Raw genomic sequence first — 16,415 nt, forward strand, 5'->3', positions numbered from 1 at the left:
CTCCTGGCAGTGCTCCCTCTGTATATTTTTTTATCCGTTAGTTCTCCTTCCAAAACTCCTCTCCCTTCAGTGCCCCTCCCTCCATCCCTCCTCCATCCCATCTTTTTTCCAGATGAACTCCATCTTGGTGAGCAACAGACTCAGTAATAAGAGAGTGCGGTGTGGCCAAAGACCAAGGCCATAGGGCCAGAGATGAGTCCATTTTAATTGCTGGGGAATTAACTTTGGAAATAACCCCGGCCCCTGCCCCCGCCCCCGCCATGCCCCTCCCCCGGGGGCGTGTCCAAGTTGGGCAGGAAACTGCTTTCCTTAGAACAGTTCATCACTGGTAAGGTGTGAAGCGCCGCTCTCAGAGCACGCAAGGACAGCATCACGAGGCAGCCAGAGTGGGAGCCCGAGACCTCAGAGGACACTGATGCGCTCGGCCAGCCCCTGCATCTCGTGGTCCGGGGGTGGGAGGGCCCCACGAAGCACCCCGTCGGCTGGCAGCCCCGGCCCGGGTAGTGGGTGCTCTGCCACAAACTGCTCCCAGCGCGCATCGTCACTCTCGTGCGTGATGTACCGCTCGCCCATCTTCCCTTCCAGTTCCCGGAGGTCCAGCCACGTCTGGTACTCCTGGGCCGGGGAGAACAACGATTAATTTCGGTGTTGCTCAAGGGCAGCCAATAGTTGCCGGAGCATCGCCCCCATGGGATCTGCCTACCGGTGAGAAGCCGGATACCAAGGACGGTGAAGCCACACCCTTCATAACCTACCTAGCCAATTAGCTCCACTTCCTTCTACAGCCCAGCCAATGGGAGGCTCAGCCACATTCCTAGTTCAGGGGGAAAGTACCTATAACCTAAACTACCTTAGTATCCAATAAGAGATGTGGTTCCACGCCTTCCTCTATCCCAACGAATGACTCAGCCATTCCCGCTTGGCTCTCAGCCCCGCCCCTGAATCACCTGTAACCAGGGGTGGCTGAGAGACTTGTCCACGCTGTAGCGCTTGCGCATCTTCACCTGCAGCAGATTGTTGATGAGGTCGATGGCTGCACCGGAAGGAGAGAGACAGTTTAAATCCTGCGGGGTGAGGGGCCGCCCCTCCTTCAACAGGCTCCCCATCCTACTCACCTGCCATGGGGGGCCTTCCTTCAGTGCAGAAGCCCCACCTGCACGAATCACTCTCCTACCTATTTCCTCATTAAACTACACATTTATCCCCATCCCTCACGTTGGATCCTACATCTCCCACCAAGTCTCTACCTGTTTCCCCATTCCTATGTCACCTTCATTGGTTTTGTCATACACAAGCATGTACAGGTACATTTATACTATATTTCACTTAGTATTTTTCTTTAAGCCAACTCATTTACCCAAGATTGCTGGGATATGGACAAAGCAAGTTGGTTATACATATATATATATATATTGTGTATAGCATGCTGCCATCTGTGTAAAAGGAGAAATAAGAGAATGTATGTACCCATATCTGCTTGCATAAGTATATAGACTTGTAATACACACTGCCTTTGGGAAGGATGTCAAATAAAAGAATAAGAGAAAAAAAAAGAATAAGAGAGAATTTTCATTTTAGACCCTTTTGTACATAGAAAAAATCTGAACCATGTACATAATCCTTGGAAAAATAGGTAGAATTTGGTTTTAAATCAATTCACTTTTTCAACTCACTTTTTAAGGTGAAAATACACAAATATATATATATATATTTATATATATAATCATATAAATATGTACTTTATATAAAATATAGGATACAGAATTATATAAAATGGAAACTTTCTATCACCCTGGTCAATAGAAATCCTAAGATCACTTGCCATGTCCACAAAAATAAAATGAAAAGAAAACAATGCTATGAGATGCTAATCAGTCACCAGTTTCCTGCAGAAGGCCCAGAGTCAGAGGCCCGCTCTCTATGAAAAGGATTAGTGAGTGTCAGGCATTCAAGACAAGCTAGCACTCGTCCAAGGCTCCCTACTTGATCATGAGCCTTGAAAGACAAGGCCCCACTGTGTAAACTCCTCTGAGTATAGGCCTTGTTCTCACAGGCTCCCTCGAACACACCCATCCACACTTAAATTCACTCGCATACACCGGAGGACACACTTTGACCGAGGGACTCCGGATCAGGTCCCAAAAGATAACCCACTACACTGCTCCCGGGCTCAAGTCAACCCACCTCCTCACTGCTCAGTGCTCATCTTTCTTGGGCCACCAACACCTTTTCCTGCACTGTGTAACCCCCTCTGCCTGCTCCATGAGGTCGCACCCTCTATGCCCCTCCCCCTCCTCTTCACAGACCACTGGACCACCTTCTTTCATGATCTCTTCTCTCCAACTGATTCCAGTATTCCCAGAACCTAGGACAGTCAGTACTAGGCATGAAGTAGACACTCAACACATACTTGTTGAAGAAACTCTTAAGGATGAGCTTGGTTTTTTGTTTTTTTCTCTCTGCACCTTGTGTCTTTTGGAATCTCAGTTCCCTGACCAGAGATTGAACGCTGGTCATGGCAGTGAAAGCACTGAATCTTAATGACTAGACCACCACGGAACTCCCAAATGCTTGTCTTTTTAACTAACCTCCCTCCCACACTTCTGTCTTCCTGAGCTTCTGATTTCAGAACCTGCCCTTTGTTCTAACTCATTTAAGGCATCTTCACACACCCCAGTATCTTAGCCTCGCCCTTGGCTCACCCTTACACCTGGCTTTGCCCCAAAGCTGGGGGCCCTCAGGAGTTAAATTTCCCAGACCTGTCTCCAAGTTGGCAGGAGCATCACAAAGACCATCAGCACTACCAGGCCACAATGCCAAAGCCCCTATATGCAGAGACCCCAAGGTCCACCTCTGTCCTGCCCCCTAGCCCCCACCCCCATAGTCCCATGCTTCTCCCGACCTCCACCTGCTCCCAGATTCCAGGCCTGACTTTGGTTTCAGGGTCAGTCCTTCCCTTAGAAAGCTTCAGAAACCCTCTGTGGCCCTGCCACTCCTTTAGTGAAAGTGTTAGTCACTCAGTCATGTCTGACTCTTTGTAACCCCATGGACTGTAGCCCATCTTCCAGGATCCTCTGTCCATGGAATTTCCCAGGAGAGAATACTCGAGTGGGTTGCTATTCCCTTCACCAGGGGATCTTCCCAACCCAGGGATCGAACCCAAGTCTTCCACATTGGAGGCAAATTCTTTACCACCTAAGCCACCAGGGGAGCCCTGCCCCTTCTCTAGCTAAGCCCCTAAACCAGTTCCCTCCATCACTGGATCTAATCCCAGGGCCCAGGCCCATCTTCATCCCAGTCAAGGCGCCAATACCCAGCAAATTAGCCATGCCCTTGTTCCTCAACCCTGCCGCCTGGCGCCACTGCTTCTGCGGGGTTAATCCTTTTGGGGTCACAACCCCAAAGACTTCAGGCTCCAGCCAACACCTTGGGAGGACCTGTTCTTTCTCCTAGCCACCCCAGCGCTTTGACTTTCTCGGGTCTAGTCCTTCTCCCCGTCTCGCCCTAGACAAGCCAAGTATTAATTAATAGCCTCCAAGGTGGCAAGTGTCTTAATGTTCCTAGGGCACTTCCTTTCCAACTCACATAACCTAGTCTAGGCCTGAGTCTTCGGACCCTAGTTCCACACACGTGCTGAGTCCCTCCCCCAAAGTTCCAGGTCTCCCTTAAACAGCATCGCTAGGCTCCACCCTCACGGCCACAGGCCTCCTCAGGGCGGCCCCGCCCATTATCCCCACCACGCCCCCACCGCGGGGCCCCGCCCCTCGCCTGCGCCCGGGAGTCAGGCGAGCCCCGCACCTCCGGCCGAGATGCAGCTCCAAGGGCAGGCCGGGTACATGAAGGCAGCATTCTGGATCTGGTCTTTGATGTCCTCGTCCTCGTTGAAGGGGAACGTGCCGCTGAGGCTGACGTACATGATCACGCCCACCGACCACATGTCCAGCGAGCGGTTGTAGCCCTGGTTGAGCAGAACCTCGGGCGCCAGATAGGCCGGCGTGCCCACCACCGAGCGCCGGAACGACTTCTCGCCGATGATGCGCGCGAAGCCGAAGTCGCACAGCTTCACCTGCGGAGGCGAGGGATAGAGCGTCTCAGGGCTTGTGGAGGTCGTGCCTCCCGCCTCTGTGCATGCGTGCCGCCACTACAGAATCCCAGACAAAATCGAACGCTGGTTCGAATCCAGGCTCCTCTGCTCACTGGGTGAACCTGGGCAGGGGGCTTCCTCTGTCTGGGCCTGCGTTTATTCATCTGTACGAGGAGGGGGAAGATCGTACCAGCGCCTATCTCAACGGGCTGTCGTGAGGATTGTATGGACTTCATCCATCTAAAGCTCACAGGACAATAAATGCCCAACCTGCAGTGAGGGCTCCGTAAAGGCTCCCTGCTACTATCCCTCTGTCATGTCGAACAGGTCTCAACCTTCTGCCTCTGTCTCCTCTTTTGCACATGGCGATGCTAACAATCCCTACCTTAAAGGGTATGAATTGAAAGAGTAAATACATGGAAAAATGATAGAAGCAGCAGTGGGCATAGAGCGAGCCTCAGGGATCTCAGCAGAGGGACAGAAGTTCTCGCAGCCCCGTTTTTGTCATCCGGGTTGAGGATGTTAACAGCAGCTGCCGATCAGGCTTCCCTGGGAATTAAAGGGCACCCAGCATGTAAATAGCTGACCATGACATCCATGGTAATAGGTGTGAACCTACCTTGCCCTCGTTGGAGGCAGTCGAGGATCATGAATAGGCTGCAGAGCCAGCAAGTTCTGGGTTCAAGGTCCTGTCTGCTGCCTACCAGTCCATAGGCAGCTGCCACCTCTATTCATATACTGTCCCTCCCCTACTCAAAACCCTTCTCTGGCTCACTATTGCCCCAAGCCTCTATTGCCTTCAAAAAAAGCCACACCCCAACCCCTGACCCAAATCTCAATGTGACAGCCATACCACCCTTTCCTAGGATCCTTTGCCCTTTTAACAGACCTTATAATCTTTTACTTTTCTAAGATCCACCCTTTTCTACCCATCTTATGATGGAATATTAAATGGCCATAAAAAGAAGTGAAGCACTGACACATGCTCTAACATAAATGAACCTTGAAAACATTAAGGGAAAGAAGCCAGTCACAAAGGATGGCATATTATATTATTGTATATTCCATATATGTACACATGTAATACACAATATATGGAATATACAATAATGTCATCCCTTGTGACTGGCTTCTTTTTCTCAATTAATGTTTTCAAGGTTCATTTATGTTATACATGTGTCAGTAGTTCATTTCTTTTTATGGCCATGTATGATGGGCTTCCCTGGTGGTTCAGATGGTAAAGAATCTGCCTGCAGTACAGGAAACCCAGGTTCAATCCCTGGGTCAGGAAGATTCCCCTGGAGGAGGGCATAGCAACTCACTCCAGTATTCTTGCCTGGAAAATCCCAGGGACAGAGGAGCCTGGTGGGCTATAGCCCATGGGGTCACAAAGAGTCAGACATGGCTGAAGTTACTGAGCGCACACACACACACACAGAGAAGTGTTTGTTTATTCCATTTACATGAAATGCTCAGAACAGACAAATCCACAGAAAGTAGATTAGTTGTTGTGGGTGGGGAGATGGTGCGATTGGAGGATGTTGGCTAAGAAGCATGAGGTTTCTTTTGTGGTTATGAAAATGTTCCAAAATTGATCATGGTGATGGTTGCACAACTCTGAATACCCTAAAAGCCACTAAATTGTATACTTTAAAGTGGTAAATTGTATAGTATGCACATTATATCTCAATAAAACTGTTTTTTTTTTAAGTACACCACAGGGCCTTTGCACAGGCTGCTCCCACTGTCCCTTCCCCCCAAAAAACCTACTCTTTCTTCAGATAAATTGTCTCTGACCTTCCACTGGGCTATACAGTTTGAGTTCATAGAACTGTGTCACAGAACTCATCACAGATATAATTACAATCTTGTGACAATTTGACCAATATCTCATCTACCCTCTATGAGCTTTGCTGTCCAGCATGGTGGCCACATGTGGCTGCAGATCACTTGAATGTGGCAAGTGCAGCTGAGAAACTATTTTTTATTTAATTTTAATTAATTTACATTTTAAAAGGGGTCCTAGATTTTTTTTAACTGGAAAATTTTTAAATAAGCTTGGAACAACTTGGGTGTGTCAATCTACTTTCCCAACTGTTAACTTTCTGAAATCTAAGTGCAAAATCAAGTATTTCTCATAGAAATTTATTACCCAAATTGAGATTTACTTTAAGTATAAAATACACACCAGATTTGGAAGACTTAGTAGGAAAAGAAAGAATATTTCATTAATAATGTTTATGCTGATTCCATGTTGAAATGGTAATATTTAGATATACTAGAATAAAGTATATTAGCAAAATTAATTTCACCAGTTTCTCTTCAGTTTTTAAAATGTGGCTTACTAGAAAATGTAAAATTGTAAATAGGGTTCACATTATATTTCTTTTTTTATTAATTTATATTTATTTATAAATTTATATATTTATTATAAATTATAAGATTTAATTTATATGGAATCTCTGGTTGTGACCTATGAACTATTAGTTGCATTATGTGGGATCTAGTTTCCTGACCAGGGATTGAATCCGGATCCCCTGCATTGGGAGCACAGAGTCTTAGCCACTGAACCACCAGGGAAGTAAGTCCCAGTACATTATATGTCTAGTGGATATTACTGCTGTAAGTTAGAGTTTCTCATACCCTGCACTACTGACATTAGGGAAAGATAATCTTGTATTATGGGGCTATCCTGTGCACTGTTGGATGCTTAGCAATCCCTCCATGCCAGTAGTAATGCTTCCCTTCAAACAGCTTGTGACAACCAAAAACGTCTCCAGTGTTGTCAAATATCCCCTGGGGTGCAAAATTAGTCCCAGCTGTAAACCAGTGGGCATGGAGATGGGGATGTCTCTTCTTACTACAGTTCCTAATGCTCCAGCATGCAGCCTGGCACATAGTAGGCACACAATAATTTTTAGTTGATGACCAAAATGAACTTTTAAAATGAAATGAAATAATCACAAAAGAGAGATAAGGAAGCAAAAACTTCACAGGGATGTGGAAGGGCTAAATGAGAACCTGTAGCTAAAGGCCCTTAAACACAGCGGGCACCCAGTCAACTGTAGCTGTTATAACCATCACCCTTGCTCAATCTGGCTTTGCCCCAAGGGGATTCTCATCCAACCAATCAGAGGCTCATCAAAATTGTTTTCCTGGGAACTCCCTGGTGGGCCAGTGGCTAAGAGGCAACATTCCTAATGCAGGGGGCGTGGGTTTGATCCCTGGTCAGGGAACTAGATCCCACATGCTGCAACTAAAAAAGATCTCACATATGGAAGGGAAGATTGAAGATCCCGCATGTGGCAACTAAGACCAGGAGCAGCCAAATAAATAAATTTGAAAAAATATTAAAAACAAACAAAGAAGAACACCAAAAAAGCTGTTTTCCTAAGATACCCACAGAAGAAATTACCAGTTGCTCCCCTCCAATATCTGTTCTCTGCTACTCCGCTTAATAAAAATTCTCGATTTTTAATGCGCCACACAGCCGCTCAGAATGAAAACTACATTTCCCAGCAGCCTTTGAAGTCCCACGTGATCAAGTTCTGGCCAATGGAATGTGAGGCGTGCCCCGTGCACGTTCATAGTATTACCTTAGGGAAGGAAAGGGGTGCATCTATTTCTTCTACCCCGTTTCTTTCCTCCCCCACATCATCCTTTTACACTTGGGAGGTGGGGCAGCAGCGGCACAACATGTACCATGAAGACCAGGCAACGCCATAGAGAGGCCAGAACAAGACAGCAGGAGCTGTGGTCCCAACACCATTGCACTGCTTTTTCACCCTCAAAATGATTATGCTAGTCCCTCCGTGAGTGAGAAGCAAGCCGCTGTCTCACTTAAGCCATTATCTTGGGTCTCTGTGGCTGGTTAATTATCTTGATTAACACAGTCCCCACCCACGGTTAGTGTTAGATGGACTTCCCCAAATAAGGAGGGGACATTTCTGACCTGAGGAAATGGGTCGGCTGATGACAGCAACACGTTTTCTGGTTTCAAGTCACAGTGGACGATATTCTTGAAGTGAAGGTGTCTCAAAGCCACCAGGATCTGAGGGGAGGCGATGGCACCAGTAAAAGTTAGAAAAGTCCCTGCTGTGAGATTCTGCCTTCAGCAGCCAGCCCTCCAAACCCCATCCATGCCATCACCGCCCCCCACCCCAGACCCCGCCCTGGACGAGGGAAGGCATTGGAGCACCAGAGAAGAAGCTCAGAACCCCAGAACCATTTCAGTCAAAGATAGAAGTTGGACATATAATTCTAGGGAGACTGAACGTGAGCAGGGGGTTTGGGAAGATTCTGACACCCTCTGACTTGCAGATCCTGCTGAAAAAGAGCTATGAATAATGCAGTGGTTTCAAGGAGGTGCTTTTGTGTGATTCCATTTTTTTAAAAAATATTTTTCACGCATTAAAAACCTGAAATACTAAACAATTACAAACAATGCCAATATGACATATTATAAATCAAACATAACACCCTTAAGAGGTGGGGGAATTTGAGAGCCAGCCTTATCAAGGTAGCAAACCTGGCTCCACACTTGCCTACAGCACACTTGCCTACAGCAAGTCACTTTATCTCTCTAAGTCTCAATGTTCTCACCTGTAAAATGAGGGTAATAACAGAAACCATCCTCATGGGTTGCTGTGAGTTTTAAGTGAGTTGAGTGAGGTATATAAAGTGCTTAGGGCAATGTCTGGCACACAGCAAGCACTCCATGTGAACTATTATTATTCTTGTGATGGCCTGTTAGTGGACACGTTCCTGTGAGTGTTTCAAATCAAACTTTTCCTGCTGTAGCTGTTAATTTAAGAATATTCTATGATGGCAAGGTGAGCTGACTTAAACAAAAAAAAAACTGTTGGGCTTCCCTAGTGGCCTAGTGGTAAAGAATCTATATGCTAATACAGGAGACATGGATTAACTCCCTGATCCGGGAAGATCCCACATGTTGCAGAGCAACTAAGCTCATGAGCCCCAACTATTGAACCTGGGCTCTAGAGCCCGGGAGCCTCAACTACTAGAAGACCTTGAAGCCAAGAGCCTGCACTCCACAAAAACAGAAGCCACTGCAATGAGAAGCCCACACACTACAACTAGAGTAGGCACTGCTCACCAGAACTAGAGATAAGCCCAGGCTTCAATGACAATCCAGAAGAGCCAAAAATAAATACATAAATAAAATAAAAAAAAAAACCTTACCATTTGTAACTACTTATCTATGGAAGCCATGATTTTCCTTGATTCTACATAACTCAAACAAAATGTCAAATTGTCAAAAGTGTGACATAAGCATGAAGCTGTAATTTATATCTTAGAACTGAAATATTTGGGCTTTTTCATTGTTTTCACTGGATGATTTTCGAGTATAGAAATGCTATTTGAAAGCTACTGCTGAGGTCCAAGTTCCTCACTCTACAGAGAGGCTGGGGGTCCAGAGCCATATATGGATATCCTCTCCTACATAGCTTCGGTTTACTGATTTTCCCAACCACTAGTAAATATGGTGAACAAAGAGGGTAGATGGGAAGCTGGACAGACCCAGGTTCAAACCTTGACCAGACAGCTACCTGGCAGTGTGCCCTTGTACCTGTATGACCTTGGGCAAGACCTAGGAAATCCCTCAACCTCAGTTTCCTCATCTGTAAAATGGAGATTATATAATACCTACCTCGAAGATGGTTGTGAAGTTTATAAGTTCATGAGGTATAGGGCTTAGCCCAGGACTTGGGGTGAGGCAGGCAAGAGGCAAAAAGCAGAAATCTGCAGAGAGAAGGAGAAAGAGAGAGAAGAGCACAGACAAAAAGAGAGAAAGAGATGAAAGACCAGAATGAAAGAGAAACTGCCTCAGTTGCTGAAGGCAGGCAGTTTTCTCTCCCCACCTGAAGTCCAGATGGGCCTGTCTCAGTGAGTTTCTATCCCCACCCCGCAAGCCAGACTGACAAAGGCAGACAGCTTGGGAGAGCAAGAGTGCTGGACCTGGAGAAAGGAAGCCAGCACAGGAAACTTTTCAACCAACAGAGAACATGTTTCAGAATCAAGTGTAGGGCCAACCAGGTGGGAAGATATTTCCAAGAAGGCTGTGAAACCCCCAAAATGAAAGTAAACACCACAAACAAAATGAAGAGGAAAAGAAATACCAGGATAAAAGATGGGAACAACACAAGCAACAAAGATCCAGGGTCCTTCATATACAAAGAGCACTTTACAATTCAATAAGAATAATACAACTGAAAAAAATGGCCAGAGTGCATAAGTGAAAGTGAAGTCACTCAGTCGTGTCCGACTCTTTCCAACCCCATGGACTGTAGCCTACCAGGCTTCTCCATCCATGGGATTTTCCAGGCAAGAACACTGGAGTGGGTTACCATTTCCTTCTCCAGGAGATCTTCCCGACCCAGGGATTGAACCCAGGTCTCCCGCATTGTAGGCAGACACTTTACCGTCTGAGTCACCAGGGAAGTCCAGAATGCATAAAGTACAGGTCAATAAACGTGTGAAAATATGCTCAACCTCACTCATAATTTTTAAACCACCAAATGAAGCCATATGAAGTATTATTTTTCCACCTTTAAGACTAGTGATTATATTGGGAATACCCTGGCAGTCCAGTGGCTAGGACTCAGCACTTTCACTGCCATGGCCCAGGTTCAACCCCTGATCGGGAACTAAAATCCCTCAAGCCATGTGGCTTGGGGGGAAGAAAAAAGGACTGGTGAATATATTATCCAGAGAAAGGACTGAAAAAGTAGACACCCTCAAACTCTGTTGGTGAGAACAAAGATTGAAAGAGGTTTTAGAGAATAACTGGGCAACACCTTTCAAAAAAATTTTAAGCACATTTCCTTAGGCTTGGGAGTCTACTATCTGAAACATGTTCTATTGAAATCCTCCCACCAGAGCCTGTCAATGTTTGTAGACAAATGTTCACAGGCTGTTGTTTGCAGTAGTGGGATAGTGAAACCAACTACATACTCAGCAACTGGAGAATTTGGTGATATTGTCGTGGGATACAATTAAGAAAAAGAGAGTTCTGCTAACTACATACTGAAATAGAACAGTCTTTCCAGAAGCACTATTAAAGTGAAGAAAGTAAGAAGCAGAACAACAGTGTTATATGTGATGTGAAATCAATTTAAATGTACGTACGCATGCACACAGACACACAGACACACAGACAAATAACACAAATTAGTTTGACTTTTGGAGAAGGGAATGGTAACCCACTCCAGTATTCTTTTTTTTTTTTTCTTCCTTCCCCCCCCCCCCCCCCCCCCCAGTATTCTTGCCTGGAGAATTCCAGGGACAGAGGAGCCTGGCGGGCTACAGTCCATGGGGTTACAAAGAGTCAGACATGACTGAGTGACTAAGACACTGTTTGACTTTACTTGGTAAAAGCCCGCTTCCAGGTTTAAATCCCACCAGCTCTGTGCCCTGGGTGAGCTACTTAAAGTCTCTGAGCCTCAGTAAAATGGGAGTAGTAATTACCACTACCACATAGGTTGCTAGGAAGATTACATGACCTAAAAGAGTGGCTGGCATACAGTAAGGGCTTAATAAAGGTTAGTGGCCACATTGTTTATCATTCTCATTATCAGCACCCCCATCTCAGCCCTGCCCACTCTGGGTGATCACTGTACAGACCCGGGGCTATCGAGGTCACCGCTGTGTCCTCACACTGCCCGACATGGGGCCAGACAATGTTTGCTGAACCATTTAATAAATGAGTGAGTGAGCTCCCCAGAGAAAGGCCTCTCTCTCTTTCCCTTTTTCTTCATGAAGTCAGGCAGGCTCAGCGAGCCTGACTCATTATATAAAGTAATAAAAGATAAAAAATAATAGTTATTATTTTCTATAATATTATTATTACTGCTCTATTATTTTCAACTTATCTTATTATGTATCTATTGTTATTACTGTTACTGTTATTCTACTAACTGTTCTATCATATTCTATTATAATTTTTAAAGTATCATTCTAATCCTTTTTCTATGATTGTTATTATTACTCTATTACGACATTTTCTCTTATCCGCTATTATGATTCCCACCCAAGGTCTGCCTGCCCTTCAGGGCACACAGCACAGGTGTGAGTTGCAGGACAGGTGGGGAGCCTGGCTGCGGAGGCGGGCGGGCGGTGGGCGGGGAGGCGGGCGGTGGGCGGGGCGTGCGCACCTGGGTGATGAGGAACTTGGTGAGGCGCTCAGGCAGCCGGCCCTTCTCGCTGGAGAGGATCATCTCCAGCATGTCCCCGTGCAGCTTCTCCATCACCACGAACACCTTCTCCGGGGTCTCGAACATACATTCCAGGTTGACAATCCCTGGGTGCCGCAGACTCTGGGGTGGGGAGGAGGCGGTCAGGACCCACGTCGCCCATGAGCTTGGGACCCCAGAGGACAACCCACAGGAGCGGGCGGACAACAAACAAGAAGAGGATGTCCCTGGAGGGCCGTTCCCCCCTGGGGGTGGCAGTGGCAGAGGGGAAAGGGTGTCCACAGCCCCAGAGAGGACCACCACTCCTGCACCACCAGGTAGGTGTCCAGAAGGATCTTTACACCATGAAATTATGGTGAAGGCCCCGGGTTGAGGGAGCAAGAGAGAAGGGAGCCTGAAGAAATGGGAAGGAGCTGTGTACATCTGTATCTTTTAAATCCCCGCCCTCCTGGCTCTTCCCCAACCTTTGCCTAGCTGAACCCCATCTCTTCACACAGGTCCCCACCCAGCCTCCTCCCAGGGCTCCAGGCTCCAGCCCCACAACCCTTCCACCTCTCCTCCAATAGCAGCCAGTGGGATCTTCCTAAAGTTCACACATCTGACTCTGTCCTCCTCTTTGCTCAGAATCTTTCCATGGCTCCCTAGTACCCTTAGGAGAAAGCCCATAGGGTGGGACCCCACCCTGCTCCCTAGCCTCACCGCCTACCACCTTGCTTCACGTAAACCATCTAGTAACCTTGAACCCCTTCAAATTCCTAGAAGACTTTGTGTTCCCTCTCAACTCTGGACCTTCGCACAGGCTGGTCCCTCTGCTCAGAATACATGCACCACCCCTTCAGTCTCAACATGCATACCGCCTCCTCTAGGAAGCCCTCCCTGACCACCCCCAGGCTGGAGGAAGTGGGAAGGGAAAGCCCTTGCAGAGCGGGGATGGGGGCAGAACAGGACCATAGACTCCAGGGGTCACCTGCAGAATGGCCACTTCGTTCCGGAGTTGGCTCTCCTGCTTGGTGGGGAAACGCAGTTTGTCGATGACCTTTACTGCCACGTCCCGGCCTGTCTTCCGGTGCTTCCCTGGGCAGAGGGTAGGGGAGGTGGGGGTTGAGAGAAGTAGGACCTTCCAGTCCTGGCAAGAGGAAGACCCCCCTAGAGACACACAGCTAGAGTTGGGCAGAGGTGGATGAAAGGCCACCAAGGGGGCTCTGAGGGGCCCCTGGGAGCGATGTCAAGGGTGGGTGGCCCTAGGAATAAAGGTAGAATGAAGGAAGGTAAAGTCAGATCTCTGAGGCGCTACAACATAAGAAGCTAGATTTGTAACCAATCAGAATACAGCATGTAGCTCTGTGGCCAATCAGCGCAGAGTTTACCTTCCCTATTAATAACGGAGAGAGTCACCGGCCTTTCCGAGTGAGAAAACGTGAGCCTGCAACCATCTGCCCCCAGGATCCAGCTTTCTTAATCAACGAGAAAAGGAGGTGAGCATGTGGCCAAGCAGAAGGGTAGGTCTGTAGCCCAGAAACCCCCAAGACGCCTTTCTAGGTCGGCTCTTGAAACATCCTTACCGCCATAGACCACTCCAAACTGGCCGGAGCCCAGCACCTCGTCTGGGAAGATCTGGTAGACAGTGGCGATGTCCTGCAGGGTGGGGAGAGGGAGAGTCAGAGGGGCACATGAAGATGGGGGGTGGTCAAGGAGGGTGGGAGGGTGGGAGAGCTGGGGGTTGTTTGGGGTGGGGGGCACATCCTTGGGGCTGCCGGGTGTGGGTGGGGTCTTACCACATTCTCTTGAATCTGGCTGTTAGACACAGAGATGCTCAGAGAAGCTTGTCCTGGGGAGAGGGGAAGGCGGACGTGAGAAGACCCCAGGCTCAAGATCACCCATAACTCCACCCTCTGGAGCCAGTAGTTAGACTAGACTCGTTCACTAAGAACCTCAGTTTTCTCATCCCGAAGAACAGGAATGATAGAAGGACCTCCCTCCTAGGGCCAGTGAGAGGAGGAAATGAGAGGAGCTCAAAATATGTTGTCATGAAGCAGTTCACCGAGCATTGCATCTGTCATCTCAGCACCAAGGGAGGCGTGATGATCCCATTTTACTGAGGAGGAAACTGGGGCTCAGTGGGAAACTGACTCAGGCTTCTTCCCCTGAATTTGCCCCACTACCAACCCAACCAGGGCCAGACATTTCCAAAGTCCTGATCCTTCTGCCATTTGAACATCTGTCCCCTCCCTGAGGAATATTTGGTCCTTGCCCCTTAGCCTCCTCCCTGGTCTCCCTGTCCTGTCTCCATGTCTCCTGTTCTTCCTCCAAAGGGAAGCCAGAGGGATCTTGCCAAAGCATAAGCCTAACTCTGTCCTTCCCCTGCTCAAAACCCTGCCATGGGGACTTCCCTGATGGTCCAGCAGCTAAGACTCCACACTCCCAATGCAGGGGGCTGGGTTCAATCCCTGGTCAGGGAACTAGATCCCACAGGCTGCAACTAAGAGTTCCCATGCCCCAACTAAAGCTCTCGTGTGCTGCAGCTAAGACCTGGCACAGCCAAATAAATAAATATTTTTTTAATTAAAAAAAATTCTGCTATGGCTCCCCAGTGTCCTGAGGGGAAAGGCCAAGTCCCTTAAATAGCATAACAGGAAGTGCCTGGCCCCTCTGCCTCTTTGACTTCATCCTCTCCCTTGCTGTTGTGTGTTCCTGACATTCAGGCTTCCTCGCCAGGCCTCCCATAGGGCATAGGCCATAGGCCTATAGGCCTCCCACAGGCCTCCCATAGGCCTCCCATAGGCCTCGCCAGGCCTCTCCTACCTCCGGTCCTTGGCACTTGCTCTTCCCTCTGCCAGGAATGTGCTTCCCCTCACTCTGGACTTAGTTAAATCCTCCTCGTTGCCCAGTCTCAGCTCACATGTTACCCTGGGACCACATCAGATTCCTCTAGCACATGTTCTACATCCCACTTGTCATTCACCCAGGAAGATCTGATGAATGTCTGTCAGTCACCCTGGACTATGAGCTCTATAACATAGTAACCCAGGACTCTGATCATCCTTTGCCTCTGTCTGAAGCGATTTCCCATTCCCTTTCTCTTCATTTCACCCCTCCTTGACTTCCAGGTCTTAGACTGGATGTTGCGTCCTCCAGGAAGCCCTCCTGGACACTCAGGCTGGGTTAGTCACCTCCTCTGAGCTCCCACAGCCCTCTGGCTCCCCTGTCCCAGCCCTGCCAACTGTGAGCCTGTCTGGGGACAGGTCTGTCTTCCTTCTGGGACTGTGAGTCCCAGAAGAGCGGGTCCTGGGCTGTTTTGGTCACAGCTGGGCCCACAGCACTGTCTGACACCGAACAGGCACAAAGGAGCATGAATTAAAAAGTCTGAACTCACAATCTGAAGGAGTCATTACTTGCCCTGGGACAAGACTCAGAAAGGGGAAGTGACATGCCCAAGGTTACACGTGAGCTCTGGGGCTTAATGATTTAGACTGATTTCTGCTGAGTCCAGAAGCCACATTCTCCGCTCTGCCATTCCCTGGCTCTTCCCTTCTCCAGGGCCCCACCCAAGCCCTCTGAGACCCCTCTTCCCAGGGACCTGGAGTGGGGCCCTTACTGTGGGGTGCATGGCCGGGGGCGCTGGGTGCGTCCTGGAGGATGACAGGCATCAAGGCCTGGCGGATGGCCGTTTCCCAGCCCCGGGCAGTCTCAGCCCCCTGCCCGCTAGGCCCTCCTGGGGCCCCACCAGGGGTTTCTCCCACAAAGTAGGTGGCATTGGCAGTGACAATCTCGAAGCAGTGTGGGTTGGTGCCTGGTGGCACGAGGCTGAAGTTCTGGGCTGGCTCCACGGTGAGGATTTCGGACAGTGGAATTTCCTGATAAGACAGAGATAGTATGTGTGAGGGCTCTGGGCAGACGCTGGCACTCTCTACTTACTCAGATGAGCACACATTTTGCATGGAGTGGTCAGGAAAGGCCTCCTGGCGGAATTTACATTGAAGCAGAGATCAGAAAGGTAAGAAGAGGCCAGCTGGTGGAGGAATGTTGGGGGGAAAGCATGTGCAAAGGTCCTGAGGTAGAAAAGGCTTGTGTTCAAGGGACATGCCATATCCCCATTACATGGATGGTGCCTGGCACAA

General features: G+C 48.4%; 1 protein-coding gene across 2 annotated transcripts in view; it reads right to left on the reverse strand.

The window, feature by feature from the left end:
* Nucleotides 1-251: 251 nt before the first annotated feature.
* Nucleotides 252-16,415, reverse strand: part of PRKD2 (protein kinase D2) — a 32,356-nt gene continuing 16,192 nt past the window's right edge. For both annotated transcript variants that reach the window (XM_065926361.1, XM_065926363.1), the window contains 9 exons: nucleotides 15,893-16,151; nucleotides 14,073-14,125; nucleotides 13,860-13,932; nucleotides 13,265-13,371; nucleotides 12,259-12,420; nucleotides 8,037-8,135; nucleotides 3,799-4,066; nucleotides 948-1,033; nucleotides 252-615 (listed from right to left, as the gene is read on the reverse strand). In XM_065926361.1, coding sequence (XP_065782433.1) covers nucleotides 403-615; nucleotides 948-1,033; nucleotides 3,799-4,066; nucleotides 8,037-8,135; nucleotides 12,259-12,420; nucleotides 13,265-13,371; nucleotides 13,860-13,932; nucleotides 14,073-14,125; nucleotides 15,893-16,151 — 1,320 coding nt within the window. In that variant the 3' untranslated portion in view covers nucleotides 252-402. The remainder of the gene's footprint in view (nucleotides 616-947; nucleotides 1,034-3,798; nucleotides 4,067-8,036; nucleotides 8,136-12,258; nucleotides 12,421-13,264; nucleotides 13,372-13,859; nucleotides 13,933-14,072; nucleotides 14,126-15,892; nucleotides 16,152-16,415) is intronic.

Source organism: Muntiacus reevesi, chromosome 2 (genome assembly GCF_963930625.1).
Source record: "Muntiacus reevesi chromosome 2, mMunRee1.1, whole genome shotgun sequence".
Lineage (NCBI taxonomy): Eukaryota > Metazoa > Chordata > Mammalia > Artiodactyla > Cervidae > Muntiacus > Muntiacus reevesi.